The sequence below is a fragment of the Nelumbo nucifera genome, chromosome 5, assembly GCF_055504915.1.
Source record: "Nelumbo nucifera cultivar China Antique chromosome 5, China Antique-T2T, whole genome shotgun sequence".
NCBI classification, from domain to species: domain Eukaryota; kingdom Viridiplantae; phylum Streptophyta; class Magnoliopsida; order Proteales; family Nelumbonaceae; genus Nelumbo; species Nelumbo nucifera.
Genome location: NC_142653.1, coordinates 34,131,589 through 34,146,474, shown reverse-complemented (window position 1 = coordinate 34,146,474; position 14,886 = coordinate 34,131,589). Strand labels below are relative to the sequence as shown.

Here is a 14,886-nt window from a genome sequence, read left to right as displayed (position 1 = left end):
AATCAGGGCGCATGCAGAATAGAGCTTGACGTGCATTCCAGAACCAATGGCGTGGCGTCACTTGGCGACCTTGGATGACTGCGCTCCTCGCGTACAGACCGTATCCGGACCGTCTGAGCTCACCTACCTCCTGGCGGCCTAAGTATAAATAGAAGGTACCCCCCTCAAGGTAAAGGATTGAAACTTAGACTCTCTAGCTAGCACTTGAGAACTCTTGTGGCCTAGTTTTAGTGCTTACACCTCAGACCTCATCCATCTTATACCTTTCATACTAACTTGAGCATTGGAAGCTCCGCTTCGGGCACCAACTGGAGACCTCTGATGCCCTCCTTCATCCACTCCTTGCAGAACTAATCTACTAGTCCTTGGCCACCTCGGCTTACGAGCAAATTGATAGTATTGTCCTCAGCCCATTCCGAGCAGGGTAGAGCTAGTCAATTGTATAGGAGTGAGTAAATCAATTTCGCAAAAAGACAATAGGGGTAGTTTTAAGAGATTTACCTTTTTTTTTGATAGGTTATCCAATAAGTTTCTTAAATTACCTTTTCACTAAACCTTCCATCTACCTATATCCCAATATCTAATCGATTCTTTTGCACTCCTATGACAATAGAAAGAATGCTAGACGCGTAGACCACGGTCAAGTCAGTAAATTTTATCCATTGAATTTTTGCAGAAAAACAGACCTATATCGACTGGGCCCGCATTTACAGGTGGCTATTTCTAAAGTGTATCAACATGCCCCGTGCAAATAATTAATAATTCATGACTAACTGCCGTTGCACAAAAATGAAAAGAGGAAGATGATAATCTGTTGCCAAAGATCAACATTTAAATCCTTTGTGACCATAAGATTTTATTCATATAACAACGAACGGCATCTGACACGATAACAAAACAACAACAAAGATTCATATCCAACGGCACACGATACACATTGAGAGACATTCCAAAGATTGGAAAATTATAGCCGTACGATCGTACACAAGCATTACGACAGATAAGTAAAGCCAGCAAGAAGAGGGGAAAAAAACACGCTCCCTGTCTCAAACCTCAGACTTTTCCGTATTCATCACTCATCATTTCATTTCATCACCTTGCTCGTTTCACACTGTATCTACAAAGAGGAAAGGAAAAAGGCAAATTTGTAATCACTGTTCATAGTCAGATCCAGAGAAGTAACAGAAGAGAGATAAAGCAATTGAAATGTCAAGCGACAGCGAGGACGAGCTTCTGCAGATCGCTTTGCAAGAGCAAGCCCAGAGAGATCTCAATTACCAGAAGACCCAAGCTTCGAAGACTTCGAAGCCAGTCGTTAATCTTGTTCAACCACCTCCACCTCCTCATAAGGGTTCTGCGCCGAAAAACCCTAGCGTAAAACCTGCTCAGATGCAGAAATCTCGTCGAGCTGCCGATGACGATGATGATTCTGAGGTTGAATTGCTTAGTATTTCATCTGAAGACGAGGATTCTTCTAAAGGTCGTGCTTTTGGTACTAAGAATCGGGGTGCCGGCGGTGGTGGAAGAGGAGGGAGAGATGATACTGGTGATCGGGGTTGGGACGGAGAAGAACCGACTTGTTGGAAGCATGTTGATGAGGCCGAGGTAAGTGATAATTTCCCATTGTTTAGTTTTCTTAATTTCACGATTCGAATGGAACTAAATTTTCAATCTGTGAAGTTATTGATTCTCGCTTTAATTTTCGAAACTTAAAATTTTCCACTGATACGGGCGTTGGGCAGATAATCATAAAACACTGGCTATTCACTGCTAATTCGAGTGCTCCTTACATGTAGAAGCCTAGAATAATACTATAATAGTTAGTTCAGGGCGAATTTTTAAACTTCAAGTGCTTCTTACATGTAGAAGCCTAGAAGGTAGGACTGTATGAGCTTTGGGTTACTTGAAAATTTTCCATCATCTTGTTAGAATATTAAAAAGCTTGAAGTTCAATTATTAGCATGTTGATGACGCGTTCCACAACATATTGGGATGCTTTATATTCATCTTCTCTGTTCCTACTACTTGAGATTTGATTAAGATGAGAAAACTACAAGGTGATGAATAAAGGTAGAAGTGAAAGAACAATGAGGTGGATAAAATAAAAGCATCTGAAGTTTGTTTAGACTACTGGACTTGTCATTTCGTTAGTTGTAGGGGTGTTCAGGGTCCAGTTTGGTTCGGTTTGGAGGAGATCTCAGACCAAACCAGTAAATTACGGTTTGAGAAATTCTCAAACCAAATCAAATCATTTTAGTATAGAAACCAAACAATTCTATGTTTTGTCCAGTTTATAGTACGGTTTGAACCATTTTATTGGGCTTAACCAAGTTAGAAAGCACAAATAACATGCATATCTACATGAATAACAAATATAATTCAAAGATCAAATTGAAGTGTTAACTAATGTCACTTATATATAAATTACATTTACACTTTCTCAAACATACACAGCTCATTGGGCATCAAATTACAAGTTAAAAAATTGAAACAAACATCAATAATGTATGAAATGTTAAATGAATATATACATACAATCATACATGCATATGTTTAAACATATTATTATATACTATATACATTAATAAATAAATATATCCTTAATAATTTGGTTTAATACGGTTTACGGTTTGGTCTTGTTTCTAAAATTTAGAAAATGAAACCAAACCAAAATATTACGGTTTGAGGAATTCTCAGACCAAACCAAACCATTTTAAGTCCAAACCAGACTAAACTTCTAATAAGGATTTGGTTTGGTGTGGTTTCACAGTCTAGACCATATAACGAACACCCCTAGTTAGTTGTTATCCTCTTCTAACTTGAGGTAAACTATAAACACAGTTGGGAATTCGGAGTAGTTTGCTCAAAACTTACAAACCACAGGTTTATCTTTGACCTGGAAAAATATACGTGGGACAAACCAATAGAGGTCAAGGGGACCCTTGATTTTCTTTTATGTTGGTTAGCTTATACTTGTATGCAGCATAAGTAAATAGTGTTTTGCAAATTAGAGGCTACAAAAGTTGCTTTGTATTCATCTCGGTTTTATTAGTCATATTTTCTTTTTCTTTTGGATATGCATGAAGGAAAACTTTTGTAAGATCAAAAAACAAGAGATACCCCTAAGACAATGCCCATGTTAACCAGAAGTAAGGAGTAAACAGTGTTTTTAAAATGCAGAAATGTGATGCATAAGCCAGAGTGCAAGCGGCATAAGCCTCCTGACAATATATTCTTTATTCATAAACAATTAAAGATGATATAAAATAAATACAAAAGTGGGGAGCTTTTCTTAACAAATTTCCAAGCAAAATACTTATGAGGCTTTCTAGAAACAGATACAATGAATGGTTGCATTGCCTAATCAAGTTATAACCAAAAAGAAAAAAAAAAAACAGACAAGAAGAGCTTATCAACCATTAATCATTGCATTCTAGTTCTTACTAGGTAATTCACAAGCAACAAATTTACAAGTTCACAATTAACAAATTTCATAAATTTGTATAACAGAACAAAGCATCCTAATATTAATAGAAATTAAGAACAGAAAATTAGTATAACAATTAAGAAATGACAATGACAGAAAATGAGCATGTTCAACAAAGCTTTATTGGGGAAGTCGGTTTGGAAGAGAAAGGGAGGCCCTTTGGAGGAGAGTGGTGGCTTGTAAGTATGGGGTGGTGAACTTTGGGTGGGATTCAAGGGAGGTGAAACACTCGTATGGAGTTGGTGTTTGGAAAGGAATCATGCGTTTCAACTCTTTGATGATCCCTTTCTATACATGGAAAGTGGGGGGTGGGTCGAGTATAAGGTTTTGGGAAGATGACTGGTCGGGGGTTGGGAAATTCTGTGAAATATGCCCAAGGTTATACAATCTGAGCAAGAAAGGATTACCTATTTCAGAGTGCTATAAAGTAGTTAATGGTGCTGTGGTTTGGAATCCAAATCTTAGAAGACCCCTTTTTGATTGGGAGGCAGAGTGTTTGGAGTTGTTGGCAAAACGTCAGGCATTGGAGATCAATCCCTCAGTTGCAGATGTCAGATTATGGAAAGAATGTAAGGATGGGAAGTTTACAGTCAATCAATGTACTCGGCTTTGATCAGAAATCAGGTGGAGGCTGATCCAGTTAGGGGTGTTTGGGGGAAACCAGTGCTACCAAGGGCTGAAGCATTTGCTTGGTTGATTGTGAGAGGCTGCATTCTAACCCAGGACTACCAAGGGCTGAAGCATTTGCTTGGTTGATTGTCAGAGGTCTTCAGTTTCCAAGTAGGTGTTTGCTGTGCTTTGCTGGAGAGGAAGATGTTTCTCACTTAATGCTTCATTGCAGCTTTACATCTCCAGTTTGGTCCTATTTCTTCAAGTTGTTCAAGGTGGACAGGAGCTATATGGCAGATACAGCTGAAATTTTTAGTTGTTGGCCAAGAATCCGTGGTGCTGTTAAAACTAAGATTTTATAGACCTGTATTCCCTTTGTTGTTTGCTGGGAGATCTGGAAGGAAAGAAACAGAAGAATCTTTGAGGAGAAAAAGAAAAGTATGGAAGAGGTGGTGGCTGTTATCAGTTTGACAGCTATTGGATGGGCACTGCTGCTTCCAGAGTTTCAAGGGATGAAGAAAAAAGATTTTGGTGCTGATTTCTGGACTTCTCTGAATTCATTAAAAGAATGCTGATGTCTGTTTTTGTTCCTGAAGTGTTGTTTTTGTTTTGTTGTGATCTTGCAATGTTTCATTTGTATTCTGGTGGGGGTGGCATCTTGTCACCTAGTTATATTGTACTGTTTTCATTTTAGCAATAATTTTTTCTTTAATTATCTTCAAAAAAAAAAAAAGAAAAAAGAAAATGAGCATAATGTTTTAAAGCAATTGATGAAGAGGAAATTGCATAAGGAGGCAGTCATACCATTACTGTGAAGGCTAGAAGTTCCACTCTTGGCAAATCTGTTGGCATTACATGGCTTCTGTGTCCAGTAGAACTACCTGTCAAATCTAAATGTGATAACTCTGGCTTTTTTCTGATGAAGTGTGGAGTTTCCACAGGCCTATAGTTGACCTGCTAAAATCACCCTATCACAATAACTGAATTCCCTCATCTAGCATTCCTCAGAAACGGGTAAAAGAAAGGTTGTGGTTCTAGATAACAGTTAAATCTCTGCCCCGATGAAGCTTCTGATAATCACAAGCCCAGAAAATGCATAGATGAAAAATCTATGCATTACAAGGAATTCAGATTGCTCACCAACTTAGCCTAGTAAATTTGATAATAGAAGGAGATTACAAGGTGGTGGTGGGATGGCTACAAAACTTGGATTCTGTTCCTTGGTAGTACAGAGATGAAATTCAAAAATTTAAATGGTATACGAGGGGCGTGAATGTAAGAGTACACTGGGGCAGATGATCAGCAAATTCTTTGGTTGATTGTCTTGCTAAACAAGGGACAAACAGGGATACTTTATATTGGGCTCAGCTGTAATTTGCTTTTAATCTGTTTCTTTTGTTTTAAATTTGGGGAAGGTTGCAACTCGTGCCTCTCAAAGGGATGCTTGTACTGATTTAAGCTCTTTATATCAATAAAGTATTAATCATTTATAAAAAAAATGCATAGATGAAAATCTTAGAAACTTAGAACAGTTGCTGGTGAAATCACTATGTCAGGAGAGCCAGGGTTCCCAACTTAGCAATTACAAAAATTTTAGTTTAATTGGTACTTGGAACAGAAGGTGGCCAAGACCAGACTATCTGCAAACGCAGTGAAGAGGACACGGATATGAGGAAACAATCTTTCACTGTGGACATCATTTGGATGCCTATGAAATAATCAATTGTTGAGACTGAATGAGCAACCCTTGTGATGACCTCATAAAAAATGTCCTTGGAGGGGGATGATCTAGGTGTCATGGTGGACACCATTTCCTGAAATCTTTTATCTTTGGCAGAGGCAAAGAGGGCATTTTGAAGACAGATTCAGAGTGGAGGAGAGGTATGAGGGAAGGGTATAGAGAAAAGGTGACAGCGAATCTCCTTGCCTTATACCCCTTAGAGCCTAAAAAGATCTCTGACTACCCCATTTAGCACAATTGAAAACTGGCAAGATTGTAAGCAACCTTTATCCATTTGCCCCATCTACTTCCAAACCCACATTTCTCCAGCACTTCTATCAAAATCTCCTAGTCCACACAATCATAGGCTTTTTTCCAGATTCAATTTGCACACAATCTCTTTTCTTCCTGGATTTTCTAAAATCCTCCACACACTCATTTGCAATAAGTATTTGATTCGCAATTTTCCTTTCTTGAATGAAGGCCCCTTGGAAGTGAGAGATAATCGATGGGAAGGCCTTTTTCAAGCGAAGGGACAGGACTTTGGCTAAAATCTTGTATTGACTTGTCACCAAACTAATTGGCCTAAAGTCCCTGGGTGGCATGCATCCACTTTTTTAGGAAAGAAAGCAATAAAAGTAGCATTTACTCCCCAATTGATACATCCTCTGTAGCAGAAGTTTTAAAAGCGCAAGGCGCAAAAATATAAATGCTAAAAAATAAAAAAATGTTAGAAAAATAAAAAATGCCAAAAAAATTAAAAAAACCAAAAAAATATTAAACATGATATTAATAAAAAATAGAAACTTAAATTTTAAAATAAATGTTTTAAAAAACTTATTATCTAAAATTAAAATAGATAAACATAACATGTAAAGCATATTCAAACGAGAATTTAAAAATAAAATCAAACATATAAAACATTTTCAAGCATGTAAAACCCACAATCTCTTTTTCTCTAAATTGCATTACTTCAAGTAGCTAATGTGATGTAAAACATATTACATTCCTGATTCTACGAGTTGCCTTTGTGCCAACGCCCCTTGAGGCAAGCCCAAACAAGTCTATGTTAGGGTCTTAAATTCTTAATTCTCACATAGAAAATAATGATTTTATAATTTTAATTGCTTTTTAAGAAGATATTTTATTAGGATGAATGAATGAACAACATTATCAAATAGGGGGGGTTCTACTTCGCTTTGGTCCCGGTCTAACCTCTAGGTTCAAAAAAAGCAAAAAAGTGTCAAATTTTCAAAAGGCGCACACCTAGGCTGAGGTGCAAGGCGCACCAGGCGTGTGCCTTTTGAAAGGGCTTCTCCTAGGACTTGGGTGAGGCACCTACCCTAAAATGTGCCTCGCCTGTGCGCCTAGGCACGCCTTTTAAATCACTGTAGAACTCCTTAAAAACTCTCATGAGGTCTTTTTTAGCCACTCCCAACAATCTTGGTAAAAAGCCATACTGTAACCATCTAGGCCCGGGGCCTTAGAGCGGTCCATAGAGAAAACAACTTCCTTAACCTCCTCTTCTTCAAAATTTCTCTCTAATTCGCATCGTAAAACACTCCCTAACAATGGCCAATCCAAACCTTCTAGCCTCCATTTCTCCAGAACTGGCCTTTTATAGATTGATTTAAAGTAGTCCACAAAGGCCTTTGCAATCTCTTCTTGGTTAGTGATTCTTGCACCTTCTAACTCCAACATAGAGATGAAGTTCTTTTTCTTCCTTCCATTTGCAAGCTTATGGAAATAACCGGTGTTCCCATCCCCTTAATTCATTTTTCTCTAGACTTTTGCCTCCAAGATATCTCCTCCTTTAATAAAGTGATCTCGAATTCCTTTTTCATTTGAAACCTCTTTTGCTCCCCCCCCCTCAAATTGACCTAATCCTTCTTTCTTAACAATCTCCTCAATTCTCCCAAAATGCTTGAGATTCCAATCTTTGATCTTTGCTTTCAGATCTTTTAATTTTTTTTTTTTTTTTTTTATTTTTTTTTTTATGGAATTTTAACCCCCCTTCCCACACATCCTCTGGAGTATCCCTTTCCCACCATTCTTTGGCTTTCTTCAAAAACTCTGTTGAAGTTTGCCACATATTCACGAATCTAAAGGGTGTTGGACCTCCTTCATTTAGCCTCTTCCCAATACAAATTGGCCAGTGATATGAGGTGAGTCTAGGCAATACTCTACCCGTCAAACCCTCCCAAACTGAAGAGACTAGAAATCTGTCCAATCTTGAACAAATGGGGTTCTCTTGGCAGTTTGACCAGGTGTATCTAATCTGCCCCAATCCAACTTCTTTAAGCTCGAACGCTTCAATGAAACCATTAAAATTCCTCATGCTTGTAGTAATTCGTTGTCTTGGGTTGTTGGATTCTTCAGTAAATCTGATGACATTAAAGTCCCTGCCCATGCACTATGGGCCTTGCCATAGACCTCTTGTGTCTGCCAATTCTTCCCAAAACTCATTCCTCCCCCTATATGAATTTGACCGGTAGACATTTGTCAATAACCACATGAAATTATCAGCCACACTTCTCAGTTTAACAAAGACAGAGAATTTGCCTGTCAGTTCCTCTACACACTCCATTGAATCTTCATTCCACAAGGTTACTACACTCCTAGAAGCTCCCCAAGGGTTCTTCTCCATCTTCTTGCTGATGCGAAATCCTCCATCCTCGTGTACTACAAAAAATATGTAGTCTATTTTCCCTTATTCAATCATTCTATTGGAGATACTTGAAATTTTCCATGGATATACTCATTCTAGTTTTGTTCTTCCCCATTGCCATTTTTTTTTGATTGGAAACAGTAACTTCATTAATACAACTTAAAAATAGCTTTCTAGAGTTAAGTACAGCTGTCAACCCCTAAACAGGTGTTGAGCCCCCAATAATCTTTCTTACAAAACTGCCTAGAACATTCTCTCCCTCACAGTCCTTTGTTTAGCCAACGTGTCGGCTAAATCATTAGCTGATCTCCTTGTCCATTTGAAGCATGCACCGATCTCCCTTGTTGTGTTGAGGATTTCCCTTATGGGCTGTCTATAAATCCAGGCTCCCAACTTACCCGATTGCAGCCACTCAATCAACAATTTAGAGTCTCCCTCTATCCCAATTTGGTGTAACCTCAACTGTTTGGCATATCTTACACCTTGAAGCAAGGCCATCACCTCTGCTCTCAATGATTCCTACACTCCTATTGGTCCTGAAAACATAGCCACAATTCTGCCATTTTCATCTCTGAATACTCCTATACCTGAAGGGCCCGAGTTACCTCTAGAACTCCCATCGAAGTTCAGTTTCACTCTTTGTTGTGTTGGTGGGGACCACAATTCCTGTATAGTAGGTTTTATGGAAGTTGTAGATGCCACCGCTTCCCAATTCCTATAAATGTCTTCAGCTGAGAAGTCTTTAAAGAAATCCAAAGTTTTCAACCATTGAATAGTCATAATGATTATCCTTTCTACAATTTCCTCCTTGGATTTCTCCACTCCTTTAAAGATCCTATTGTTCCTTTCTTCTCAAACTGATCACTTCCCATCTTGCCATTCGTTCATCATAACATCTTTCTCCCAGAAATAGTTGTCTCACATAGTCACAATAATCTGGAGGAGTGTTTTAGAAGAGGACTGGAGATGAACAGATGAAATCCTTGGACCTATTCACAGACTTTACCTTGATGATCTGCTGAGAAACTGTAAAGGAATAGCAAATTCTGCCCAGATTAAGAGGGTCACAAGTCCTTGGATCTCTCCTCCCACTAGTTTCATAAAACTGAATTTTGATGGCAGTAGCATTGGGAATCCAGGGAAGTCAGGTATTGGGGGTGTCTTCAGAAATGAGGAAGGGAATGCTTTAGCTTTGTTCTCTGGCCCAATTGGAGAGGGTGACTCTCTCAGGGCCGAGATATATGGGCCAATGAGGGAATCCAAAGAGCAAGGGACTTGAACATTAGGAGGCTGATTACTGAAGGTGATTTGGAGGTGGTGGTAAGATGGTTAAAGGAAGAAAAGCCTGAATTGTGGAACTACAGCAATGAAAGGAAAAAGTTAAAATGGCTGGCTAAGGATATTGAGATAAAATACAGCTGGGTGAAGAGATCTGCTAATTCCTTTGCTGAGTGGCTAGCTAAGCAAGGGGTGAATGGAGATTCTTTGTTTTGGTCTTATTTCTAATTCTGTTTTTTTACTTTGCTTGTGGGGGAGTTAAGACAGTTTACCTCCCTCTGATTGTATGTATTCTCTTTTTAATTGAAATTCAATGAAGCTATTTGTTATTGATCTGAAAAAAAGAGGAGATCCACTGACAGCAACAGCATAATTATTGGCTCTACTTCAAGGGCTGAAACTTGCAAAGCAGTTTGGGTTTCAGTTGCTATAAGTGGAAGGGGACTCTCAGGTGGTAATTTCCTGGACACAATTTCACAGACAAATTCCTTGGGTTTAATGGCACGGGATCAGGGAAATTGAAAGCTTAACAAGGGAATTAAATGTTACTTTTAAATGGGTGAGAAGAACTGCAAATGGCATTGCAGATTCTTTAGCTAAACAGGGGGCAAATAGGCAGCAGTTATTTTGGGCTAAATTGTAAGGCTGGGTATGGGGACTGAAGTGTCTAGTTGTATTTGATTATCTCTATGGGTGTGGGTAACTTACCCACACATTTGTAACCTCAAGTTTGATATATTGTTTAATAATATTTACCTTTACTACTCAGAAAAAAGGGAGGTTATTGGGAGGGTGTTGAGGCTAGATGAACCATATTGGAAGAATTTCTTTTCTTTGGATGGGAGGTAGGGCAGTGGTGTTGGTATAAATGGTGGTTTTTGATGTCTGTGTTGTCATTTTTTTGCCTTTTCTGTTTCTGGCCCTCCTTAGTAGGGAGTTTTAGCTCTATGCTGTTTCCTTTTTTCTGATGACTTCTTGCCACTTGGTCGTATTTTCCTATTTTCTCTTTCTCAAAGAACCATTCAACCTAAAAGCTTCAGCTTTTAAGTGAGGTCCTTGAATAGGTTTTATTCTCTAACATGCCCCCTCACACGAAAGCCCATTGGGCTTGAAGTGTGGACAGCACAGGCCCACCCATACCTTGTGCTGAAACTTAATTAATTATAACGGGGGTGACAAGAAATCTATTCAACCTAAAAGCTTAAGCTTTTAAGTGAGGTCTTTGAATAGGTTTTATTCTCTAACACTCTTAATAAAATTTCCTTCTTCATCAAACAAAAATCTTTGAGGTCTTTGGAATTCTTCTCATTCTAAATGTTCATAGACTGATGGTCATGGTCAGGGACTCAGAGTATTCTTAAGATCTTACAGTGGTTCACCATACCAAGTCTATATCTATAACTCACAAATATCACTGAGAGATGCCTAGTTCACATCAAGAAGTCTTGAGAAGTGGGAGCAGATCTTGGGTGTAGTTGCCAAGTGGGTGAAGAGATGGTTGACTGAATTACAATTGACCTTCAACATCAGGTAAATGTAAGGACAATTAACTGACTTTAGCATCTCAAATCATTTAAAATGCGATATCACTTTTGGGTGGAGTCTGATATTGAGCCTAGATATTCCAGGAACCTTGTTGATTGATTCTTTCTTGACTAGAACAAGGCTGTAGTTATAGAGGGTGAAACCTTTGGAACCTCCTCTGCCCCTTCATGGTTTATTGGTTGATTTGAAAGGATTGGAGTTGCTGTAGTTTTGACAAGGGAAGTAGAGTGGAGGACATTATAGTAGCTAAAGTCCTAATTGCTTATTTATGGTCATTTGCCATCTTTTGGGGACTTTGAAAGGAGAGGAATACTATTTCAAGTGAGAGTGGAGAACTCCCATGTGTTTTTGTTTTACTGGGTTCTTCTTTATTTAGGGCTGTTCATGGTCCGGTTTGGAGAAGATCTCAGACCAAACCAGTAAGTTACGGTTTGAGAAATCCTCAAATCAAACTGAACAGTTTTAGTATAGAAATCAAACCGTATGGTTTGGTCTGGTTTCTAATACGGTTTGGGCCATTCTATTGGGCTTAACCCAATTAGAAAGCCTAAATAGCATGCATACCTACATAAATAACAAATGTAATTCAAATATCAAATTGAAATGTTAACAAATGTCACTTATTACTATTATATAAATTACATTCACACTTCTCAGCCATAAACAACTCCTTGGGCATCAAATTACAAGTTAAAAATTGAAACAAACAACAATAATGTATGAAATGCTAAATGAATACATACATAGATATGTTTAAACATATGCATTATATATATTATATACATTAATAAATATATTATTAATAATTCGGTTTAATATGGTTTACGGTTTGAGAAATTCCCAAACCAAACCAAACTGTTTCAAGGCCAAACTGCCAATTATGGTTTGGTTCGGTGCAGTTTTGCAGTTTAGACCATATAATGAACACCCCTATCTTTATTGGTTGCATTTTAGCATTTGGATAATTCAATGGGATAAACAGAGTCAACTTTGGGAAGGACTGGTTCTTGTAATTCTTGTTTTATTTCTTGTATTCTTTTCTTTTTCCTCAAGGCTGGCTAGAATTTTGTGATGAAAGAGTTGTGGGGAATGGAAAATATCTTCAAGGACTGTGTGAGTAAACTTTGGTTTTTGGTTTGTTAGTAAGAAATTGTGGCATGTGTGCTGAAAGATGAATTTCTTTCATATGCCAATTCTGAGGTTTTAAACTTTTGGACAAGTTCAGATGTTAGCTTTCTCTCAAGTAACTTCTCTCCAAATTGATTGTGGTGGAAGGAGGTTGAATTACTTCCTTTATTTTGACAAGCAGCTATATTTGATTGAACCAAGCTTCAATAAAGATGTAGTTATTGTGTTATCTCTTTCCCTTAATGGTTGATGGGGTCAAATGAATAGTAAACGTGCCAAGGAGGGATTCCATAATTTTTGTTGGTTTGTTATAACGACCTTCTATTATTTTAGCTCCTTCACCTTCTTGTTCTATTATTGTTGGTTTGCAAATTCTTTTATAACTACATTAGTTACCAGTTTGGGGAAAAAAGATCAAGCAGTAGGGCTCAGAAGTGACATCTTCTAGGTATTAAATTTTTTTACTCTTTATATTCTGTATTTACTGAGGTTTTGTTACACATTTTAGTGTTTTATGGCCCACTCCACCTTTCCATTTTTTGTTTTCTATATATAATATATGTCAAAGGATGAAATATTGATTCCATTGCCTTTATGACAGCTTGCCCGTAGGGTTCGTGAGATGCGAGAAACAAAAGCAGTCCCAGTAGCTCAAAGCTTGGAGAGGAAGGGATCAACCTTGGGTCAGAAAGGGCTTAACAGTTTACAGTCTTTTGCTCGTGGCATGGAATGTATAGATCCTCTTGGACTAGGGTAAGCTTCTCTTTCATTGATAGAACATTTTCTTAAATTTCACGCCCACAAATTATTGTGGGTATTGGTGATCATTAACTTTCTATTGATATTTCTTTTATCAATTCATTGAGATTTAGAAAAGAAAATGATAGAAAGAATATATCAGCAAGAGTGCAAGACACCACTTTGACTACTATTAGAGTTACTTGAACTTAACGAGAGAGAGTAGGGGTGCAGCCTGGGAGGGCCTGGAACCTCCTGTGGCCTACCGTGCTGGTTCCCTATAGTCTATATGATTGTTGTTCTTTGGTTTATAAAATTGAGCTTTGCTATGTCAAAACATTTCTTCTTCTTCTTCTTCTTCTTCTTCTTCTTCTTCTTCTTCCTTTTTCTGGAGTTACTATAATCAGTTAACGTTTTAATGCCTATGTTAATCCCAGTGTTGCATGATAGGGGACACGAGTCAGAATCCAACACATGTCAACTGACTTTGTAAGATGAGAAAACATGGACCCATGGACATGTCTATGGAAAAGTATATACTATTAAAATAGCTCATATTTTTAAATTCTAACATACCTGCAAAAGGGTCTAAAATGTTGCTTTATTACTAAGTAACTTTTGATATGAAAATGGCATTCATCTTGTACATTATTTGTTCATTTATGTCAAATAAACTAGGAGATAAAAAGGAAATGATATGTAGAAGTGTCCTTAAGTGTCTGTGGAGTGTCAGATTTTGATGTGTGTTTGTGTTGGACTGTTGGATACATCATTCATTTAAAACAATCTATGCAACATTGGTGTTTCCATTTCAATTCAATGTTAGTGTAAGCACTTTCATTTGAATATTACCTTGATTTTGAACTATTTGAGGTAATCAAAATAATGTAGTTTGTGTACCTGCCCCTGAAATTTTTATTTTTCTATTTTTCTTTTTCTTATGGTTATCCTTATCATGTATTAGCTCCACTAGTTTCCTTATATAGCTTTCTGTGTACTCTGACAGGATAATAGATAACAAATCATTAAGATTGGTTACTGAGGCTTCAGAAAGTTCTCCAGCTAAGCCTGATAGAGATTATTTAGATGCAGCAACTCGTGGTATTCCATTGTTTTTCCATTTGATTTATTTAATTCATACAAAAATATTGATTAGTCTTAAGTTATTTTCAAGAATGTTCTGTTGTTGACTAACTTTTTCTCTTTTGTCCAATATATACATTGTGATTTACCAAGGCTAACTAAAGAGGGTGCCTGGCACTTTAAATTGTAATGTAATTCTTTTACATACACATAGAGTAAATGGTGGAAGCCAAAACCTTTGAGTCCCTAATCATCTTTCTAAGGGGCAAGGGCCTTCTGCCCTTGAAACAAACCAACTAACCACTTCTTGGCATTCCCCTTTAATCAACAAACCAACCCAGCCTGAAGACTAAGATAATTTTATTCCTTCAAGGGGAAAACAAGGTTCTGCCCTGAATGAAATTCCTACCCCATCTGGGTCTGGATAACCTAGTAGTCAAATGATCTCTGCATTGCCCCTATCTAGATCATGGGCCAGGATGGACTGGCTTAGCACCTATAATAAGGAGTGTAGCCTAGGCCTGGCCTGGCCCAGACCCCAAGCCTGAAATATAAAGCCTGGACCAATGCTGGCCTTTTGGGCCTATGACTTTAAATATAGAATTTATAATTTATGGAAATTTGTTGGCC

General features: G+C 37.8%; 1 protein-coding gene across 2 annotated transcripts in view; it reads left to right on the top strand.

Annotated features, from left to right (window-relative positions):
- Positions 1-1,034: 1,034 nt before the first annotated feature.
- Positions 1,035-14,886, top strand: part of LOC104599887 (exocyst complex component SEC5A-like) — a 71,740-nt gene continuing 57,888 nt past the window's right edge. For both annotated transcript variants that reach the window (XR_016076027.1, XM_010262631.3), the window contains exons 1-3: positions 1,035-1,605; positions 13,037-13,188; positions 14,180-14,274. Coding sequence is in view for 1 of the 2 variants with exons in the window: in XM_010262631.3 (XP_010260933.1) it covers positions 1,207-1,605; positions 13,037-13,188; positions 14,180-14,274 (646 nt within the window). In the remaining variant the exon portion in view is untranslated. The remainder of the gene's footprint in view (positions 1,606-13,036; positions 13,189-14,179; positions 14,275-14,886) is intronic.